Genomic DNA, 19,682 nt, shown 5'->3' with positions numbered 1-19,682 from the left:
TAAAAAATCCTCACTATATTTTCTTTTCTTAACGTTCTTCTCTACACAATCCATTGTCATGGGATGGTTTGCTAATGAAAATAATATATAACAATAGCTTTAATAATACAAAAGATGATCTATGGCATAGTTCAGTCAATACAATTCATTAAAGTTTCCTATGATTTACCATTCTCTGTGTTGTTTTCTTGACATACCTGTTACTATCACAAGGGGGCAGTATTCACATCAACCACAACTGAATATAAAAATACCAATCAGCATCCAGATTAAGTTCCCATGGTACAGATATATATTTTTTTGCAGTAGTTGATGATTTTACAGTACATGATTTTACATTTACCCAGTAATTATAATTCATGAAGTGTCGTTTTACCTCCAATACTGCTGCTTTCAACACAGCAGCTGCTTTCTACACAGTAGCTTCTCTCTACACATGTATGACTGGTCCGCATAAGTACATTATGGCACCAACCCTGTCACATACACCTGTATTTGTAAGGGGTGTATGTGATGGGGTTAGCGCGATGATGTCATCACACCAGGTACTCATATGTGGGCGTATCTGCATGTAGGCAGACCCGCCTGGAGATGAATAGAGGAGCAGTGTCTCAGTTCCTAAGACCATCGAAAATATGTGTTTTCCGTTGGTCTTAGGCGACCCCTGTGAAAGGGTATTTCGACCCCCAAAGGGGTCGTGACCCACAGGTTGAGAACCGCTGGTCTAGGAGATTCGTCTGTCACCAGAACTACAATTCCCAGCATTCCTGGTGCTCCCCGCACTCTGGGCTTCTGCTTCTGGTCCTGAGCTGCCACCAAAACTACTATTCCCAGAATTCTTGGTGCTCCCCATGATCTTGGTTTTTTCTTCCTGCTCTGTCTTCTTCCCACAGCTTCCCACTCTGCCAAGTCCTCCAAGCTGCCAGCTCTCCCTCTCTGCTCTTCATCTGGTGACTTGGGGAGCCAATTTCCCCAAGCCACTCCACTCTCTGCCAGTTCTCCCGCTCTGCTCTCCACCTGGCGCCTGTGTATGCGAATTAACCTGCCATCTTTGTTGGGTTAATTTGCATAGTCACTCCTGATTGGCTGGTGAGCGTAGCGGAGGGGTGGTCAATTTACATGTTTCTTTTTTATTATATAGGATAGGATATCCTAAGAAACCAGAAACACCAATCAGAAAGTATGTATGCACCCGTATGTTCATAGCAGCACATTTTATAATAGCTAAAATCTGAAAACAACCCAAGTGCCCATCAGCATATGAGTGGATGAAAAAAAGCTGTAGGACATTTACACTATGAAATACTATGAAACTATAAAAAAGAGGGATCTCTTGCCCTTTAGGCCAGCATGGAAGAACCTGGAGAGTATTATGCTAACTGAAATAAGCCAATCAGAGAATGATAAGTGTCACATGATCTCACTCATATGTGGAATCTAATAAACAAAATAAATTGCTGAAAAAAGTCAATCCAGAGACACAGAAGCATAGAACCGACTGCAAAATCTCAGAGAGAAGGTGGGGGAGGGTGGGTCGGTGGGAAGAGATCAACGAAAGAAATTATGTGCATATAAAGATAACCCCTGGACACAGAAAATAGGGTGGTGAAGGCCTGGGGTGTGGTGAAGGGAGGGGTTAGGCTAGAAAGAATCAATGGAGGACATATGTAATTATTTCAACAATAAAGATTTACTTTAAAAATAAATATAAGATAAAAGAATTGAAGCATAATGGAATGTGGGACTGACTAGGAGTGTGTGTATGTGTGTGTTTGCACACCTTCATGCATGCTTGTTTACACTAAAGAAGGAAAAGGTCTAAATTTGAATATATGTTGATAAAGATATGAGAAAAAGGACTAATTGATGGTCTCCCTTTCCTCAGAGGGAGTCAGTGGGAGAAGGATGGCTTTGGAGGAGTTGGGAAACACCTCCAACTGTAACAGGAGGGGAGAAGAACTGGCAGAGGGACATTGGCCAAAAGACACATAGATTTGATTGTGGGAACTTGATGGGTTATTTTCTATTTAAAAAATATACATATGTTTTTATTGATTTTAGAGAAAGAGAAATGGAGAGGGAGAGAGAGATAGAAACATCTATGAGAGAGAAACATTGATCAGCTGCCTCCTGCACGATGAATGTAGGAATGTCTAAGACCTTCAAGCAAAGTCCTAACTAATAATTGGATTTCTCTTGAAAACAGTTGAATATGCGAGCCTCAAGGATTCTGGGTGCTTTGCTTTTTATGGGCATGTAAAACTGAGCACAGTACATAGACAAAGGAGAAGAAACTGGTAAAGGAGAGGTTGGAGGTCTGAAGAGGGGATTCCAGAACAAGGTCAGAGGGGAAGCAGGAAATTGTGGAGTTGAAGACAGAGGAGCCTTGCCCTTCTGGGACAGCAGGAAATAAGAAGGGCGACATGAAAACTGAGATTCGAGGCTGTGTAAAAACAGGAAGGAAACTTAGAAGAAAGTCAAGGGGCTCAGATTTCATCCTTTAAGAACTGTTTAAGCACATGGGATATGTTATCTCCTTTGACCTTGGCAACCACCATGTGCAAAGGCATGTCAAATTCATGTTACAGACCAGTAAACTTGAAGATTAAGAAACCTGCCCCCACTCTTCATCTAGTAACTGACAGAGGTGAGCTTCGAAACCAGGCCTATCTGATGTCCAATCAGGTGAAGTGTAACCAGGTCCCAATTTTAGTGTCCTCCACCTCATTCAGAGCCTTCCCACCATCGCATCCCAGACCCCTTTCAGCGGGTACCTACCAAGCTTCCATCTTCAGCTCAGGACTGAATAACCACACCCTCCCCCAGGATGTGCCAGGGGCTCCTCAAATTCAGTGTATTCTAAACTAGACTTTCCTCCCTAACCAAAATACACCTGTTCCTCCTCTCAGGACTAGCTTGATAATTTGTAGGATCCATACAAAATGAAAAGGCAGTGCCCTTGCTCAAACATCAGGAAAGAAATGAAATCAAAGGAACTAAGATATAAAGCTTTATTCCCTCCACCCCACGGCTGCAGCTGTAATTGCTCATCATTGACATTACTTTGAGGGGTGGGCAGCCACAGGAGGCGAGATACCTGCCCTAAGACCATGAATCAGAGAGAACTAGGCAGGATGGGAGAATAGGGTTGGGAGCAGATACATATCCTCATGTTGAACTCCACCAAAGCATCCCTAGTCAGCTAACTGAGCATTTGGAAGGGGTGATGTAGTTAACAATTAGGCCCAGTACACAACTGGAAGGTTGGGTCGACTAATGGTGCAGTGCTGATGTGGAGAGTAGGAAGCATTGGTAAGAATCACACAGGAGTGAGAAATGTTGATGAGTGCCTCCTTGGCTGCAGGAGAAAATGAAAATCTCCCATGCTCTGGCCTATTTGGCTCAGTGGTTGGAGCATCAACCCTCAGATTGAAGGTTCACGGGTTCAATTCCCAGTCAAGGGTGAGAACTTCAGTTGCAGCTTCAATTCCTGGTGCCCCAACTGGGGCCGCTTGCAGGAGGCAACCAATTCTTTTATCTTTCATATCGATGTTTCTCTCCTTCTCTCTCCTCCCTCTCCTCCCGTCCACTCTCTCTAAATATCAATGGAAAAAATATCCTTGGTGAGGATTAAAATAATTTTTTTTGCCGGTCTCTGTAACCTTTATTTTATTTTTATTTATTTATTTTTCAATCTTTATTGATGAAAGTATTACATAGGCCGTCCTTTCCCCCCCATAAACCTCTTCCAGTCTGCTCCCATACTCCCCTTACCTCCCCCCAAAAATAAAAGAAATTTAAATAAAATGTCCCCGGTAACTATAAGCCAGACATGTGTTTTTCTTCCTTTAATATCACCAAGGACCCCAAAAGGGCCACAGTACTAGAAATGGAAACCAGACCCCAGTTACCCTGAGGAGAGGGCCCTCAGAACATGCAAATCTCTCCCACAGGCTGGTCAGCTGTGGCCTCAGAAACAACTGCTGCAAGGACCTGGCCTCCATGCTGGGTGCCAGCCCCAGCCTGAGAGAGTTGGACTTGCGGCACAACGAGCTGGGTGACCGTGGCATGAAGCTGCTCTGCGAAGGGCTCAGGCAGCCTGCCTGCCAACTCAAGCACCTGGGGTAAGGCCCTGGGGTCATTACTGGGCAGAGGACAGGGAAAGGGAGGGAGAGCGATGGAAAGGGGTGTGGGAGCCCTGAATTGGATGGGGAAGTAAAGGGGAAGAAAAATGCATGGGCAGCCTGGGTTCCCTACCGGATCCGCCACTGACTTAGGCCATGAGACGGGCAGGTCTTCACCTGAGACTCGGTTTCTTCATCTGTATAACAGGACTATCATACCCACCTCATAGATGTGATGAAATAAAATGCATGTAAAACTAGAGCAGCGCTGGGAACAGAGTTGAGAGGCTCCAATGAGAACCACTGGTGAGGCCACATGTTCAGAGGATTCCTGCCCCGATTTACTTCTCCATCCAAGGCAGGCCTTCCATCCTTCCTTCTGTCCTTTCTTCCTTCCTTCCTTCTTTCCTTCCTCCCTCCCTTCCTTCCTTCCTTCCTTCCTTCCTTCCTTCCTTCCTTCCTTCCTTCCTTCTCTCATTCATTCATCCACTCTTTTATCCTTTCATTCATTTCATGACTCCCATGTGCCAAGCACTGGACCAGGCACTGAGGAGACAATATTGAGCAACAGACACAGACCCTTCCCCCTAAAGCTTACACTTAAGCATTGGCCCTTCTTGATTCCTTCCTTTCTTCTGTCTTTCCTTCCTTTCTTTCTTCCTTCCTTCCTTCCTTCCTTCCTTCCTTCCTTCCTTCCTTCCTTCCTCTTTCCATCCTTCTGTCCTTCCTTCATGGTCTCTTTCATTCACTCATTCATCTTTTCATTCATTTCATAACTCCCATGTGCCAAGCACTGGACCAGGCACTGAGGGGACAATATTGAACAACAGACCCAGGTCCTGCTCCCTTAAGTTTGCACTCCAGTGAGAACTAGACAGATGTTAACACACAGTGTGTATCTCTGAGCTTCGTGCAGTTTGTGAAAGGAAAGTGCACTGTGTTATGAGAGTGTAACAGGGGATGATGGAATTAGACTCAGGGGCAGGGAGGGCCTCTCTGGGGAAGTGACATCAGGCCGAGACCTGAAGCAGAAACAGGGGTTGACCAGGCCCAGTCAGGGGGAGTAGTCCAGCCTGAGAATAGCATGGGAGAGACCCCAGGACAGAATAAGGCTCAGAGCTCTGGAGAGCGGTGTGGCTGGGGTACAGTGACCCCAGCCCTCATTTCTCATGCTGTCTCCCGGCCACTTCCTGTCACTCCCCCCAGCCTGAAAACAAGTCCACAGCCAGTTTCTGACTGATCATTTCCTTGCAGCTTCTGGCTGGGGCCTGTCTCACACGCACAGAGCTGACAGGGCTCCAAAACTCTGAGTCCTGACCCCTCAGTCTTGGCTGAGGCTCCTGCCGGCTCTCAGCCTTTCCTCTGAGAGTCCTCCTTCCTCAAACCTAAAGCAGCAGGAGGTGAACACTCTACATGTGGGTCCTCCAAGAGCCCACTCTCACCCTTCACAACCAAGGGAACTCCATCCTCTGGGGCTGGCATCTTCCCACCTCAGTCCCCTCCCCTCTGAGCATGTGTGACTGTCACCATCTCCTATGTCACCACCTCTCCAGAGCTGAGCCTTGGCAGTAGGTCTGCATCCATGCCCTGCTCACCTGTTACTCCTCACCTCTTGGTTGCCTCAGAGCAGCTCTAGGACGTCCTGTGAAGGTTTCTGCCTCCCTTCCTTGGGCCCTGGGACTGGGATGAGAGGGACAACCTCTGCATCATGGTCCCATACTCTCCCCAGGTAACAACAGCTCTGACAGCAGGAATGAGGAAGGTGTGCGTCCTGACAGGTGCAGAGTCTTCACACCTGCCTTTTCAATGGCTCATAATAGGCTGAGCAGGTCCCTCCCTGTTGGAGGTGAGGGCAGCAGCCATCCCAAATCCAGCGGAAACCCCAGAGCACATGGTGTGTGAGAATAGAAACAGGCTCTTTCTTTCCAGGAAGCCCCCTAGCCTCTAAGAAGGAAATCCCAGGAACTACTTCTGTGTGGTCATTTGAGCCCATGGACACTGGTGGTTCTCTGGTGGATGCTGTGAAGTGCTGCCCAGTTCGCTTTCAGGGAAGAAGACCGAACCCCCACCCTGGGAGTGGTGCCAGCTACAAGGATGGCCTCTGCCAACTATGGCCATCTCACACAAGGTCACCTCCCCTCCCTGGGGTGGCCTGCATCCAGTGACTGGGGTAGTGGTATAAAGACCCTTCTCTCAGTACGGACAGTTCTGGGGGGTCATCCCCACAACAAACTTCCCACAGAGTCAGCTGTGTCCCTGGGGACTCCATCACAGCCCAACTTGTCCCTCGACCCCAGTGGTTCTCAACCTGTGGGTTGCAATCCCTTTGGCGGTCAAACGACCCTTTCACAGGGGTCGCCTAAGACCATCCTGCATATCAGATATTTACATTACGATTCATAACAGTAGCAACATTACAGTTATGAAGTAGCAACGAAAATAATTTTATGGTTGGGTCACAACATGAGGAACTGTATTTAAAGGGCCAGAAGGTTGAGAACCACTGCACCCAGTCTTGTTACCTCCCTTTGCCCTGGTATTGACCCAAAAACACTCCCTAATAAACCTCCTAACTCTACTTTCCATCATAGAACGTGTTTTCAGGGAACCCAACCTACAACAGGTTCCTGCAGGACCTGGAAGGTTCCATGATTCTGGGCCCTGACACTGTTCAGATCATATGGGCATCCCAGTACAACCAGGCTTCTTTTGTGCTTGCAGGCTGGACCAGACTCGGCTGAGTAAGAAGGTGCAAAAGAAGCTGAGGGTCCTGCAGCAGGAGAAGCCTCAGCTGGTCATCAGCAGCAGATGGTAAGGGGGAGACACAGAACTCCCTCAAGCTGACCCAGTCCCAGGGCTGACTCCTAAAGGCTGTTCCAGGAACATGGGCCAGAAGTGGGGTGGGGTGAGGTTGGAGGCAGAGACAGACAGAACCAGGAAGAAGCCAGGAAACCACAGCAGCCAGTGAGGTTGTTTATGTGTTTGTTTCTTTAGTTCAAACAAGATTATGCCCTTCTCTGTTTAACCCTTCCATGAGATGATAAGGAGGTGAAAAAAATGAAGAAAAGTGTATGAGTGAGTGGTTGAGATTTGGAACATGAAAAGCAATGACCATGAGGGGGAGATAAGGACAAGCAGAGAGCTACGGAAAGGACAGAACACCCTCATGCAATCTCCACACATATAAACACCCATGCACACAGCCCAGCTGAGGGGAATCCTGGGAACAGGAGAATACGATTTCCTGCTGGGAATTTGTTGCAGCTGCGTAGGCTTTCATTTTGGTATATTTTGGCCTGTGACTGCAAAGAACATCTATGCCCTGGTTCCCATTCCTCTGCCTCAATTAGTCTGGCAGAAGCCATTAGGAGGCCTTAGGAAGAGCCATTCCACAGGGGACAAGCATTCCCCTCAGACCCACAGTGTGTTGGGCACCGGACCATGGACACAGGCCCAACACCTAGGAATTAACTCAGCAGGGACACAGGCCCAGGTGATCCACAGCATGAATCCTTGTGCCTGGGATCAGCGTGAATGCTCTCATGGCCTATTTCCAAAGGACTTGAGCTGAGTTATGGTAGCTGGGCTTAGCTGGGCCAAGAATGAGTAGATTCCTGGCAGAGGTAGAGCCTCTGATCTCAGCTCCTTTGAGGAATGGGAGGAGGGCAGGGACCAGAAACACTCCTACTCAAAGTGTGGACCATGGACCAGCAGTGTCAGCATCAGCATCACCTGAGAGCTCATTAAAAATGCAAATCTCAAGCCTCACTCCAAACCTGCTGAATCAGAATCTGTGTTTTGACAAGGCCTCTGAGCAGCATTGGATTAGAAGTGAGTGAGCAGGGAGAGTGGCAGAGGTGAGATTGGAGCTGAGGGGTGGCAGGCAGTTGGGAGGACAAAGAGGCCTTTGGGCCATGTTAATAACTTCCGCTTCTACCTCAAAAGCAATAAAGAAAGAATTCAGGGCTTCAGTAGCTACATGATGACTCAGGTTCAAATTGAAGATCAGCTGCTGTGTAGAAATGGCCTGGAGAGGGACAGAAAAAAAGAGGGCACCTTTAGGGGGAGGATGTAGTGGTTCGAGCCACATATACCAGGGACTTGGCTGGAGGTGGAGGCTGTGGAGGTGGAGAGAAGCGACAAGAAAGGAGAGCTAGACTAGAGCCAGTGACAAGGTGGCTAATCAACTCTCAGAAGGAGCCAGGACTACATCCCAGTTCCTGCGATGGAGGGAGGATGGATGGGGGCCATCATGAAGACAGGGTCTATGAGAGAATGTCAGATGAAGGCCATGAGTTCAAATTCAGAAGGGTTGAAATTAAGTGGGGATGTCACGTAGACAGCCCCAACTTCCTCCAAGATCTCAGGGAGAATGACCAACTCTGTGTCTAGGAATTCAAGTGAAACAATCACTAAGATGGTCCCAGGTGGAGGACAGACGAGTGATGGCACATCTCCACCCCAATGGCAGAGATCAGAATCAGGTACTTAGAAGGGGCCAGGCTGGGAGCATTGTTAACTGGGACAGGGGTGAGGAGGATATGGAAGGCCATCCCCTCCATGCTCCTGCCTCTGGGGTGAGCCATGGCAAAATTCACCACTAGAGAGGCCTTGCTCCATGCAAGATCTTCCACACCTAGAACCTGGCAAGATCTCTGGTTTCCTCCCTCCCAGGATCAGGGCCTGAGGCTGCTCCTCTCCAGCTCATGTCTGGCATCTCTCAGTCTCTGATCCACGCTGGGCTTCTGAAGCCTGGGAATCCCTTTCCATCACTGCCCATCCACCTTTGGAACCATGTTCTTCTCATAAGCTACCTTTCTGGTGGATGAGGGAATAGAAATGCCTTCTGTACCAGTGGGTAGGGGTGGCATCAGGGGACAACAGGGTTGGGCCTCCTCAGATAGCAGGTAGGCAGGCCCAGGAGCATGGACAGAGGCAACTAACACACACCTTCCAAAGTCCAGGCAGAACAGCCTTGAGCAGAACCCCTCCATGTTCTAGCTTAAGGGGTAGGAGAGGCCAGACAGGAGACTCTAAAGCTGACCACTGCCCTGTCTGTTCCTCTCACATAGAAGAGATGGAATCCTCATATTGGCCTTATCCTAGACTTCAGAGGAAACAACCAGTGGAGCCTCTAATGAGGCTTAATGACTTCTGGGGCCCCACAGGGCCTGTGGCTACAGAGATGGTTGACAAACACAGGAGGAGTTGGTACCAGCTAGTGAGGGACTCTACTGTGCCAGGCTGGCCCCCAACCCCGCCATCCCCACAGTGATTCCCCACAGACACTCAGCACCCCAGTCATAGCCATGTGGGCCCACTCTCATTGCTAAGCCACCAGGCAGACAGACCAGGGCTGGATTAGTGCTTTTATTATTGAAACAGATGTTTTATTATGCAAGCAACAAAGAAAAAGAGTCCAAGGGACTACCACTTACTCATTACTCAGCTACAACAACCATTTTCCAAAATCTGTTTCAACTATTTACTTTTCCTGTCTTTTGTTATTATAGTACTTGAGGCCCGGTGCACAATATTTGTTCACGGGTAGCGTCCATAGCCCTGGCCGGTGATCAGGGCTGATCTGTGGGGCGAGGTGTGGGGTGATCGGGGGGACCCCTGCTGGCACCTGCTTTGGCCTGCCTGGGGCCTGTGGGATGGGGGCAAACCCTGCATTGAATATCTGCCCCTTGGTGGTGAGTGCACATCATAGCAACCAGTCATTCCACTGGTCATTCCGATTTGCATATTAGGCTTTTATTATATAGGATTTTGTTTTATTTTTTAAATACTTTCATTTTATTGTATGTCGTGTATACCTCAATCAAGTTTTTCTTTTGTTTTGGTTTGGTTTTTTATTGATTTCAGAGAGAAAGGGAGAGGGAGAGAGAGAGATAGAAAGGAACATCAATGATGAGAGAGAATCATTGATCAACTGCATCCTGCATGCCCCCTACTGGGAATCGAGCCCACAACATGGCAGGTGCCCTTGACTGGAATCAAACCCAGGACCCTTCAGTCCATGGGCCGATGCTCTATCCACTGAGTCAATACAGCTAAGGCGTTATTATAGTATTTTAAATACAAGATATCAGGTGATCTTGTCCGTATATATTTTGTGATGCATTTTGAAGAATATAAATAAAGACCTTTTCTCCCATAACCAAAATGCCACTGTCATATCTAAGAATGTTTACAATAAGTCATTTTCATATCATCTAATACCCATTCTGCATTCAATATGCTCAATTGTCCAAAATGTGTCCTTGCAGTAGGTTTGTTCTAATCAGGATCAAAAAAAGTCCACTCGTTGTATTTGGGTTGGTATATCTCATAAATCTCATTTAAATCTCTTTCCACTTATATGTTTCTGTCTTATTAACATCCACTGTGTGCAAAGTACCATACCAATAACAACCAGCCATGAGTTGTGCCTCCCAAGGGTTTCCAGTCATAAGTAATTAACATCTATAATCTTACTCCTGATCTCTTACATAACACATTACCATTCGCTGTCACAGACATGATCTCAGCTGGGTGATAATATTACTCCCAACTTACACACACAGAAGCTGGCATCCCAGGAACCCGCTCTATACCAACCAGGAACCTGGGGAAAGTTTCTGTAATATCTCTGTAAGTGTTATTTTAAGCTCAAGTGGTTATCATTAATATCACCATATAGACTGCATTAATTGTTGAAAAGTAGGACCTTTAAAAATAATAACTTTCCTATTTTATTGTTCCTAACACTATTATTATTTTCATCATCATCATCATCATCATCATCATCATTCTAGAAACAGTTAAACATCTGCAGTCATATATTAAGCCGTCAGCATACATTAGGTCACTTATTACTCACAACTCTATGAGATGGTGCTATTATTACCTTTACTTACAAATAAGAAAACTGAGATTAGTCAGTTCCAATGACTTGCTCAGGGATCCACAGTAGAGAGCAGAGGGGCTACGACACAATCCCAAATCCCTCTGTGATATGTTTGAGCTTGCAGCCACTCTACTAGCTATGCAGTGCACAGCTTAGGGTGGGATATTCAGTACATACTCAGGGGGCTTGTGTAGAGTAATTAATTCAATGTCTACTTCTCTCTGTATTCCCCAGAGTTCACTTCCCCATGGGTGGCTCCTACCCCTGGAACAAATCCAACAGAAACCCCAGAACACAGGGCCTGTGAGAGTGGCTCTTTCTCTCCAGGACACCTAGCCTCTAAATCCCAGGACCTACTCCTGTGTGGTCAGTTTGAGGCCATGGGGCCTGGCTCTTCTCTGGTGGATGCTGGGAAGTGCTGCCCAGGTCCCTTTCAGGAAAGAAGATGTAACCCCAGTTCCTGGGAGTGCTGCTGGCTACAGGGATGGCCTCTGCCAAATCACGCAAGGTCACCTCCCCTGCCTGGGTTGGCTGGCATCCAGTGACTGACTGGTGTAGTGGCATAAAGCACCTCCTCCCAGGATGGAACATCCTGGAGGGTCATCCCCACATCAGAAGTCCCACAGAGTCAGCTGTTTCCCTTGAGATTGTATCGTAGCCCAACTTATCCCTCTGCCCATTCCTGCTTCCTCCCTTTATTTGCCCTGCTTGACCCAAGAACATTTCTGAATAAACTTCCTAACTCTATTCTCCATCTCAGAACCTGATTTCAGGGAACCCAACCTACAGTAGTTCCTACAGGACCTTGAGATCGTGTGGGGGTCCCAGGTAACCAGGCTTCCTTTGTGTTTGCAGGCTGGCCATGTCTCCCAGTAATGAGGAGGTGACAGAGATGGAGGACACCCAAATGCATATGATACATGATCTGATCAGTGAGCTGTTAACCGACGATTGGTAAAGGGGGAGACACAGACTTTGCTCAAGCTGACCCAGGCCCAGGGCTGACTCCTAGAGGCTGGTGCAGAGACATGGGCCAAAAGTGGGGTGGGGTGATGTTGGAGGCAGAGACAGACAGAACAGGAAGAAGCCAAGAAAACACAGCAGCCAGAGGGAGTTTGTTTGTTTGTTTGTTTGTTGCAAAGAAAATGATGTCTCTCCTCTGTTTAAAGCCTTCCACAAGATGATAAGGAGATGAATAAGTGAAAAAAACTGAATGGGCGATATTTAGAACATGGAAAGCAACAACACGAGGAGGAGACAAAGAAAAGGAGAGAGAGCTTTGCGGGGAAAGACCACCCTCACTCAGGCTCCACACATATAAACACCCATGTACAGAGCCTCGCTGAAGGGAAGCCTTGGAAGGAGGAGAATGCATCTTCCTCTGGGGCATTTGGCATGTTTTGACTTGTGACAGCAAAGTGCACTTATGCCCTGGTTCTGACTGCTCTGCCTCACCTGCCATGGCAGGAAATGCCTCCTAGGCTTAGGAGGAGCCATTCCTCAAGGAACAAGCATTCCCCTCAGACCCACAGTGTGTGGGGCACAGGCCAATGGACACGGGCCCAACTCCTAAGAATTAACTCAGCAGGGGCACAGGCCCAGGTGACCCACAGCATGAATCATTGTGCCTGGGATCAGCGTGAATGCTCTCATGGCCTATTTGAGTTCGTCCAAAGGACCTGAGCTGAGTAATGAAAGGTGGGAGGGTGTAGCTGGGCCTCAAGTGGGTAGATTCCTGGCAGAGGTAGAGGCTCTGATCTCAGCTCCTTTGAGGAATGGAAGGAGGCCAGGTACTAGGAACACTGCTACTCAAGTGTGGACCATGGACCAGCAGTGTCAGCATCAGCATCACCTGAGAGCTCATTAAAAATGCAAAGCTCAAGCCTCACTCCAGACCTGCTCAATCAGATGTGTTTTGATCTGAGCAGCATTGGATCAGAAGTGAGTGAGCAGGGAGAGTGGCAGAGGTGGGATTGGAGCTGAGGGGTGGCAGGCAGTTGGGAGGACAAAGAGGTCTTTGGGCCATGTTAATAACTTCCGCTTCTACCTCAAAAGCAATAAAGAAAGATTTCAGGGCTTCAGTAGCTACGTGATGACTCAGGTTCAAATTGAAGATCAACTGCTGTGTAGAAATGGCCTGGAGAGGTACAAGAGAAGAAGAGGGCACCTATAGGGGTAGGACGCAGTGGTTCAAGCCACTGATACCAGGGCTTTGGCTGGAGGTGGAGGCTGTGGAGGTGGAGAGAAGCGACTAGAAAGGAGAGCTAGACTAGAGCCAGTGACAAGGTGGCTAATCAACTCTCAGAAGGAGCCAGGACTACATCCCAGTTCCTGCATGGATGGAGGGATGGATGGGGGCCATCATGAAGACAGGGTCTATGAGAGAATGTCAGATGAAGGCCATGAGTTCAAATTCATAAGGGTTGAAATTAAGTGGGGATGTCACGTAGACAGCCCCAACTTCCTCCAAGATCTCAGGGAGAATGACCAACTCTGTGTCTAGGAATTCAAGTGAAACAATCACTAAGATGGTCCCAGGTGGAGGACAGACGAGTGATGGCACATCTTCACCCCAATGGCAGAGATCAGAATCAGGTACATTGAAGGGGCCAGGCTGGGAGCATCATTAATTGGGACTGGGATGAGGAGGATATGGAAGGCCATCCCCTCCATGCTCCTGCTTCTGGGGTGAGGCATGGCAAAATTCACCACTAGAGAGGCCTCGCTCCATGCAAGATCTTCCACACCTAGAACCTGGCAAGATCTCTGGTTTCCTCCCTCCCAGGCTCAGGGGCTGAGGCTGCTCCTCTCCAGCTCATGTCTGGCATGTCTCAGACTCTGATCCATGCTGGGCTTCTGAGGCCTGGGAATCCCTTTCCATCATTGCCCATCCACCTTTAGAGCCATGTTCTTCTCATAAGCTACCTTTCTGGTGGATGCGGGAATAGAAATGCCTTCTGTACCAGTGGGCAGGGGTGGCATCAGGGGACAACAGGGTTGGGCCTCCTCAGATAGCAGGTAGGCAGGCCCAGGAGCATGGACAGAGGCAACTAACACACACCTTCATAAGTCCAGGCAGACTAGCCTTGAGAAAGACCCCTCCATGTTCTAGCTTAAGGGGTAGGAGAGGCCAGACAGGAGACCCTAAAGCTGACCACTGTCCTGTCTGTTACAGAGGAGAGCTCCCCTCAAGTATTACAGAAACCCTACTGTCTGTCATCTCATGAACCTCTGGGGAACCAACCAGTGGAAACTCTAATGATGGATGATGACTTCTGGGGACCCACAGGACCTGTGGCTACAGAGATGGTTGACAAACACAGGAATCTGTACCGGTAAGTGACAGGACTCTGGTCTGCCAGGCTGGCCTCCCCACTTCCGCCATCCCCACACTGGATCCCAACAGACACTCAGCACGCCACTCATGATCCATTGGGTCCCTTCTCATTGTTGAGCCACCAGACAGACCGACAGGGCTGTATTAGTACTTTTATTATGGAAACAGAAGTTTTATTATGAAAAGTTGCAAACAACAAAGAAAAATGTTCAAGGGACTACCACTTACTCATTACCCAGCCTTAACAACCATTTTCCCAAATTTGTTTCAACTATCCACTTTCCCTTTCTTTTGTTGTTATGCTATTTTAAATACAAGATATCAGGTGATTTTATCCATATATGTTTTGTGATGAATTTTGAAGAATACAAAATAACCATAATACCATTGCCATAACCACAATGCAATTGTCATATTTAACAACATTTACAGTAAGTCACTTTCATATCATCTAATACCCCATCTGTATTCAATATGCTCAATTATCCAAAATATGTCCTTGTAGTAAGTTTATTTTAATCCAGATCCAAACCAAGTCCACTCATTTTACTTGGTTTGTTATGTATCATAAATCTATTTAAATCTCTTTTCATCTACACATTCCTGCTTTATTAACATCCACTATGTGCAAAGTACCATACCAGTAACAAGGAGCCATGAGATGAATATGGAGCCATGCCTTCCAAGGGTTCCCAGTCTTAAGTAATGAACATCTATAATTTTAGTTCTGATCTCTTACATAGCACATTCCCATTCACTGTCACAGACATGATCTCAGCTGGGCAATAATATTACTCACAACTTACACACAGAACCTGACATCCTAGAAACCCACTCTATACCAGCAGGGAACCTGGGGAAAGTCTCTGTAAGTTTTATTTTAAGTTCAAGTGCTTATCATTAATATCACCATGAAGATTGTTATTAATTATTGAAAATTAGGCCCTTTAAAAACAATAACACTTGCCTGTTTCATTATTAATAATAATATTATTACTATCATTATTATTCTCATCATTATCACCATTATAGAAACAGCTAACCACACCCACGTAAGTATTAAGCCATCAGCATACATTAGGTCACTTATTACTCACAACTCTAAGAGATGGTGTTGTTATTACTTTTACTTAAAAATAAGAAAACTGAGATTAGGGAGGTTCAATGACTTGCTCAGGGATCCACAGTAGGGAGAACAGGGGCCCAAGAATCAAACCCAAATCCCTCTGGCTGTGACATCCGAGCTTGCAGCCACTCTACTAGATACACAGTGCACTACATGGGGTCAGGCATCCAGTAGGTAGTCCATGAGCTTGTGTGGAGTAATTAATTCAATGTCTACCTCTCTCTGCTATCCCCAGAGTTCACTTCCCTGTGGCTGGTTCCTACCACTGGCCCAACGTGGGTCTCCACTTTGTGGTGACAGAGCCAGTGACCATTGAGATTGAATTCTGTGCTTGGGACCAGTTCCTGGACCAGATTGTCCCACAGCACAGCTGGATGGTCGCAGGGCCTCTTTTTGACATCAAGGCTGAACCAGGAGCTGTGGCAGCTGTGTACCTCCCTCACTTTATAGACCTCCAAGGTGAGTGACAGGGAGGAGTGGGGGAAGGTGATGGTAGTGAGAATGGGCTCGAAATGGCTTCCAATGGCAATATCCTGAGGGAAGGACTTGGGGCTTCCTTATACTGACTAAGGGGGTGTGGTGTTGAAGAAGTGGAGAGTGCTTTCTTTCTCATTCCACAGTGCTCTGGGCATCTTTTTTGAAACATTTTTGTTCCCAAGCATCATAATCATTTTTGCCTGAATTACTTGAAGATTCCCCTCAATAGAAAGTGGTCTCCTCAATAACAATAATAGCTATCATTTAGTAAGTTCTCTTCACATAGATCATATTACTCAGGGTCTCAGCAGGAAACATATGATGTATCAGTTGAGATTTTTTAGAAGACTCTTCAAAGACTAGTCTATTTGCAAGTAAGGCTAAGTGAACAAATGAGAAAGGTTGAGGTACCTGGAGAATAGCAACAAATGGGAAGCCATTGCTACTCTTAGAGGCAGGGAGAAGAAACAGTGTCACCAGACTCCATATGAGAACTCAAGCCACAAAAGTAGGGCATCTCAGAAGGAGACTTAGTCATAAAGGGTAATGTTATTATCTCAACACCTCCCAAGACTTCCCACAGATAAAATTCTGAAAATATAAGCTTACAAGCAAAACCTTAGAAACAGGGAACAGGCATCATAAGTAAGAAGCAATAGAAACCTCAGGTTATATCAGGCCTATAAAGAAGTCAGACATTTAAATTATCAGAAAAAAATAAGTATGTTTTTTATGCTTAAAGAAATCATTTTTAAAATATGAGCAAGAAGTATTAAAATGATGAATCAAGTTTGAAACAAGGCTACATTGACAGAAAATATAATACAGCATAATTAAGAAAAGAATAAGTGACATGGAAGATACTATGAGAAGGCCTAACATACATCTAATCAGAATTCTAGGAGAATATTATAGAGAGAATGGAGAGGATGTTATATTCAAAGAATTACCAATAAATTTCTAGAATTGCTGAAAGATGTGATTTCTAGGAAGGAAACATATCCAAAGCAGGAGACAGGGATACATGGAAATCAGTAATCAACCCATTAAAGTGCATCTCCAGAATACAGACATCTAAGAGCAGTTTTTAACAGCACCCAGAAAGGTGCTACAATTAGGATGACAACTGATTTTCAACAGTAACAATGAAAGGCAGAAGACAATAGAATATTCTCATAGTAATGAGGAAATAATTGTCAATCAAGAATTGTAACCACAGAAAAATTATTGTTTAAAAAGTAGGTAAAATAGACATTTTATTATTTCTTCATTAAGTTTATTTTTTTCCAATATACCAAAAAAATCTTCTATTTGTAGATACAAAACAATTAGCCATTTACATGCAATAAAAATTAATATTTCAAGAAAAACGATCTTAAATATAATAATACTAGAGGCTCCGTGCACAGATTTGTGCACAAGTGGAGTCCCTCAGCATGGCCTAAAGAGATCAGGCCAAAACTGCCGTCCAGCACCACCTGCCACTACTGCCTGCTGCTCGTGTTCATCCCGGCCCCGCTGCGCCTGCATCTGCCACTCAGTAGACTCGCTCCACTGCGGACTCTGTGAGCCCTGTGTCTGGTACCCCTCAGTCAGCTGATCAGCACTTCCACTGTGGGAACACACTGACCAGCAGAGGGCAGCTCCTGTGCTAAGCATATGCCCCCTGGTGGTAAATGCATGTAATAGCAACTGGTCAACCGGTCGAATGGTCAACCAGTTGAACGTTCGCTTAGGCTTTTATATATATACTAGAGGCCTGTTGCACGAAAAGATTCGTGCAATAGGCCTTCCCATCCCCTGGTTGCCTGCACCGGTTTTCCTTCTGCACCGGGGACCCAGGACTTCGCTCCGACCAGAGCCGCCTTCAAAGCCTTCGCTGCTCTGGCCGGAGCCGCCTTCAGTCTTCGCTCCGCTCCTACATATGCAAATTAACTGCCATCTTTGTTGGTGGTTAATTTGCATATCTCACTGATTAGCCAATGGGAAGCGTAGTGAAGGTAGGGTCAATTACCCTGTTTGTCTAGTATTAGATAGGATACTACAATCCTGATGCACAAAATTCATGCAAGGGCCTCAACCCTCACAGCCACAGCGGTTTGCCTCAGCCTTCACTGCCACTGCAGTGGCTGCCCCTGCCTCAGTCCCTGCCGCTGCAGCGGCAGCCTCTGCCTTGGCCCTTGCAGCCCCTGCTTCATCCAGAAGGACGTCCAGAAGGATGTCTGGAAGGACGTTCAGCTGTCCAGTCTAATTAGCATATTATGCTTTTATTATTATAGATAGATTACATGCAATAAGCATTAATATTTCAAAAAAAAGATTTTAGATATAATAATATTACCAAAACTGTACTAACATCGTATATCACTAAAGTTGTAGGAAATATTAAAAATCTGCAAATAACAGGATTACTTCCATTATATTCAAGAATCTTTTTTCCCCCCCCCCCCCCGCCCCAGCTCTATTTTTGTTCATCAGTTTATGTAGTTCATTATATTCCACAAATGAGTGAGATCATGTGATATTTATCTTTCTCCAAATGGCTTATTTCACTTAGCATAAAGCTCTCCAAGTCCATCCATGCTGTTGCACATGGTAAGAGTTCTTTTCTTTTTTACGGCAGGGGAGTATTCCATTGTGTAGATGCACCACTGTTTTTTAATCCACTTAGCTGCTAATGGACACTTTAGCCTGTTTCCAAATTTTAGCTATTATAAATTGTGCTACTGTGAACATAGGGGTGCAAATATCCTTTCTGTTGTTGATCTCTCTGTTAAAGTCTTCTAGAAGGTATTTTTTATATATTTAGGAGCTTCCATATTGGGTGCATATATGTATGTTTACCAGGGTTATATCCTCTTGTTGGATCGATCCCTATAGTATTATGTAGTGACCTTGGTTGTCTCCTGTGATGGTCTTCATTATAAAATCTATTTTGTTGAATATGAGTATTGTTACTCCAGCATTTTTTTCTTTCCCATTCGCATGGAAAATTTTTTTCCATCCCTTCACTCTCATCCTCTGTGTGTCTTTTGTTTTGAGGAGGATCTCTTGTAGACAGCATATAGTTGAGTCATGTTTTTGTATCCATTCAGCTACCCTATGCCTTTGATTGGAGCATTTAATCCATTTAGGGTTATTTTTGATAGGTACTTAATTTGCTGCCATTTTAATTCTGTATGGTTAGGTTTCTCTCTCTGTTTCTTCTCATTTAGAAGTCCCATTTCTTATAATTCAGGCTTGGTGGTGATGTAATCCTTTAGCCTTTTTTGTCTGAGAAGGTCTTTATTTGACTGTTTATCCTGAATGATAGCCTTGCTGGATATAGTAATCTTGGTCTCAGATCCTTGCTTTCCATTACCTTGAGTACTTCATGCCATTCCCTTCTGGCCTGTAGAGTTTCTGAAGACAAATCAGGTGTCAGCCTTATGGGGACTCCTTTGTAGGTAACAGTTTTCTTTTCTCTTGCTGCATTTGAGATTCTCTCTTTGTCTTTAATTTTTGGCATTTTAATTATGATGTTTCTGGGCGTGGGACTGTTTTGGTTCTTCTTGTTTGAGGTTCTCTGTGCCTCCTGAACTTGTGTGACTTTTTCCTTTACCAGGTTAGGGAAGTTTTCTACCATTATTTCTTTTTTTAAAAAATTAAATCTTTATTGTTCAGATTATTACAGTTGTTCCTCTTTTTCCCCCAATAGCTCCCCTCCACCCGTTTCCCACCCCACCT

At 45.8% G+C, this 19,682-nt stretch overlaps 1 protein-coding gene across 1 annotated transcript in view; it reads left to right on the top strand.

The window, feature by feature from the left end:
- LOC106723601 (NACHT, LRR and PYD domains-containing protein 1-like) overlaps nt 1–19,682 on the top strand; it is a 63,643-nt gene that overhangs the window by 23,319 nt on the left and 20,642 nt on the right. The window contains exons 4-9 of the mRNA XM_014530210.1: nt 3,954–4,124; nt 6,846–6,935; nt 11,872–11,970; nt 13,520–13,611; nt 14,192–14,351; nt 15,715–15,938. Coding sequence (XP_014385696.1) covers nt 3,954–4,124; nt 6,846–6,935; nt 11,872–11,970; nt 13,520–13,611; nt 14,192–14,351; nt 15,715–15,938 — 836 coding nt within the window. The remainder of the gene's footprint in view (nt 1–3,953; nt 4,125–6,845; nt 6,936–11,871; nt 11,971–13,519; nt 13,612–14,191; nt 14,352–15,714; nt 15,939–19,682) is intronic.

The sequence above is a fragment of the Myotis brandtii genome, unplaced genomic scaffold (genome assembly GCF_000412655.1).
Source record: "Myotis brandtii unplaced genomic scaffold, ASM41265v1 scaffold728, whole genome shotgun sequence".
Classification (NCBI taxonomy): Eukaryota; Metazoa; Chordata; class Mammalia; order Chiroptera; family Vespertilionidae; genus Myotis; species Myotis brandtii.
The sequence above is the reverse complement of the archived record's forward strand: the minus strand, read 5'-3'. Positions and strand labels throughout refer to the sequence as shown.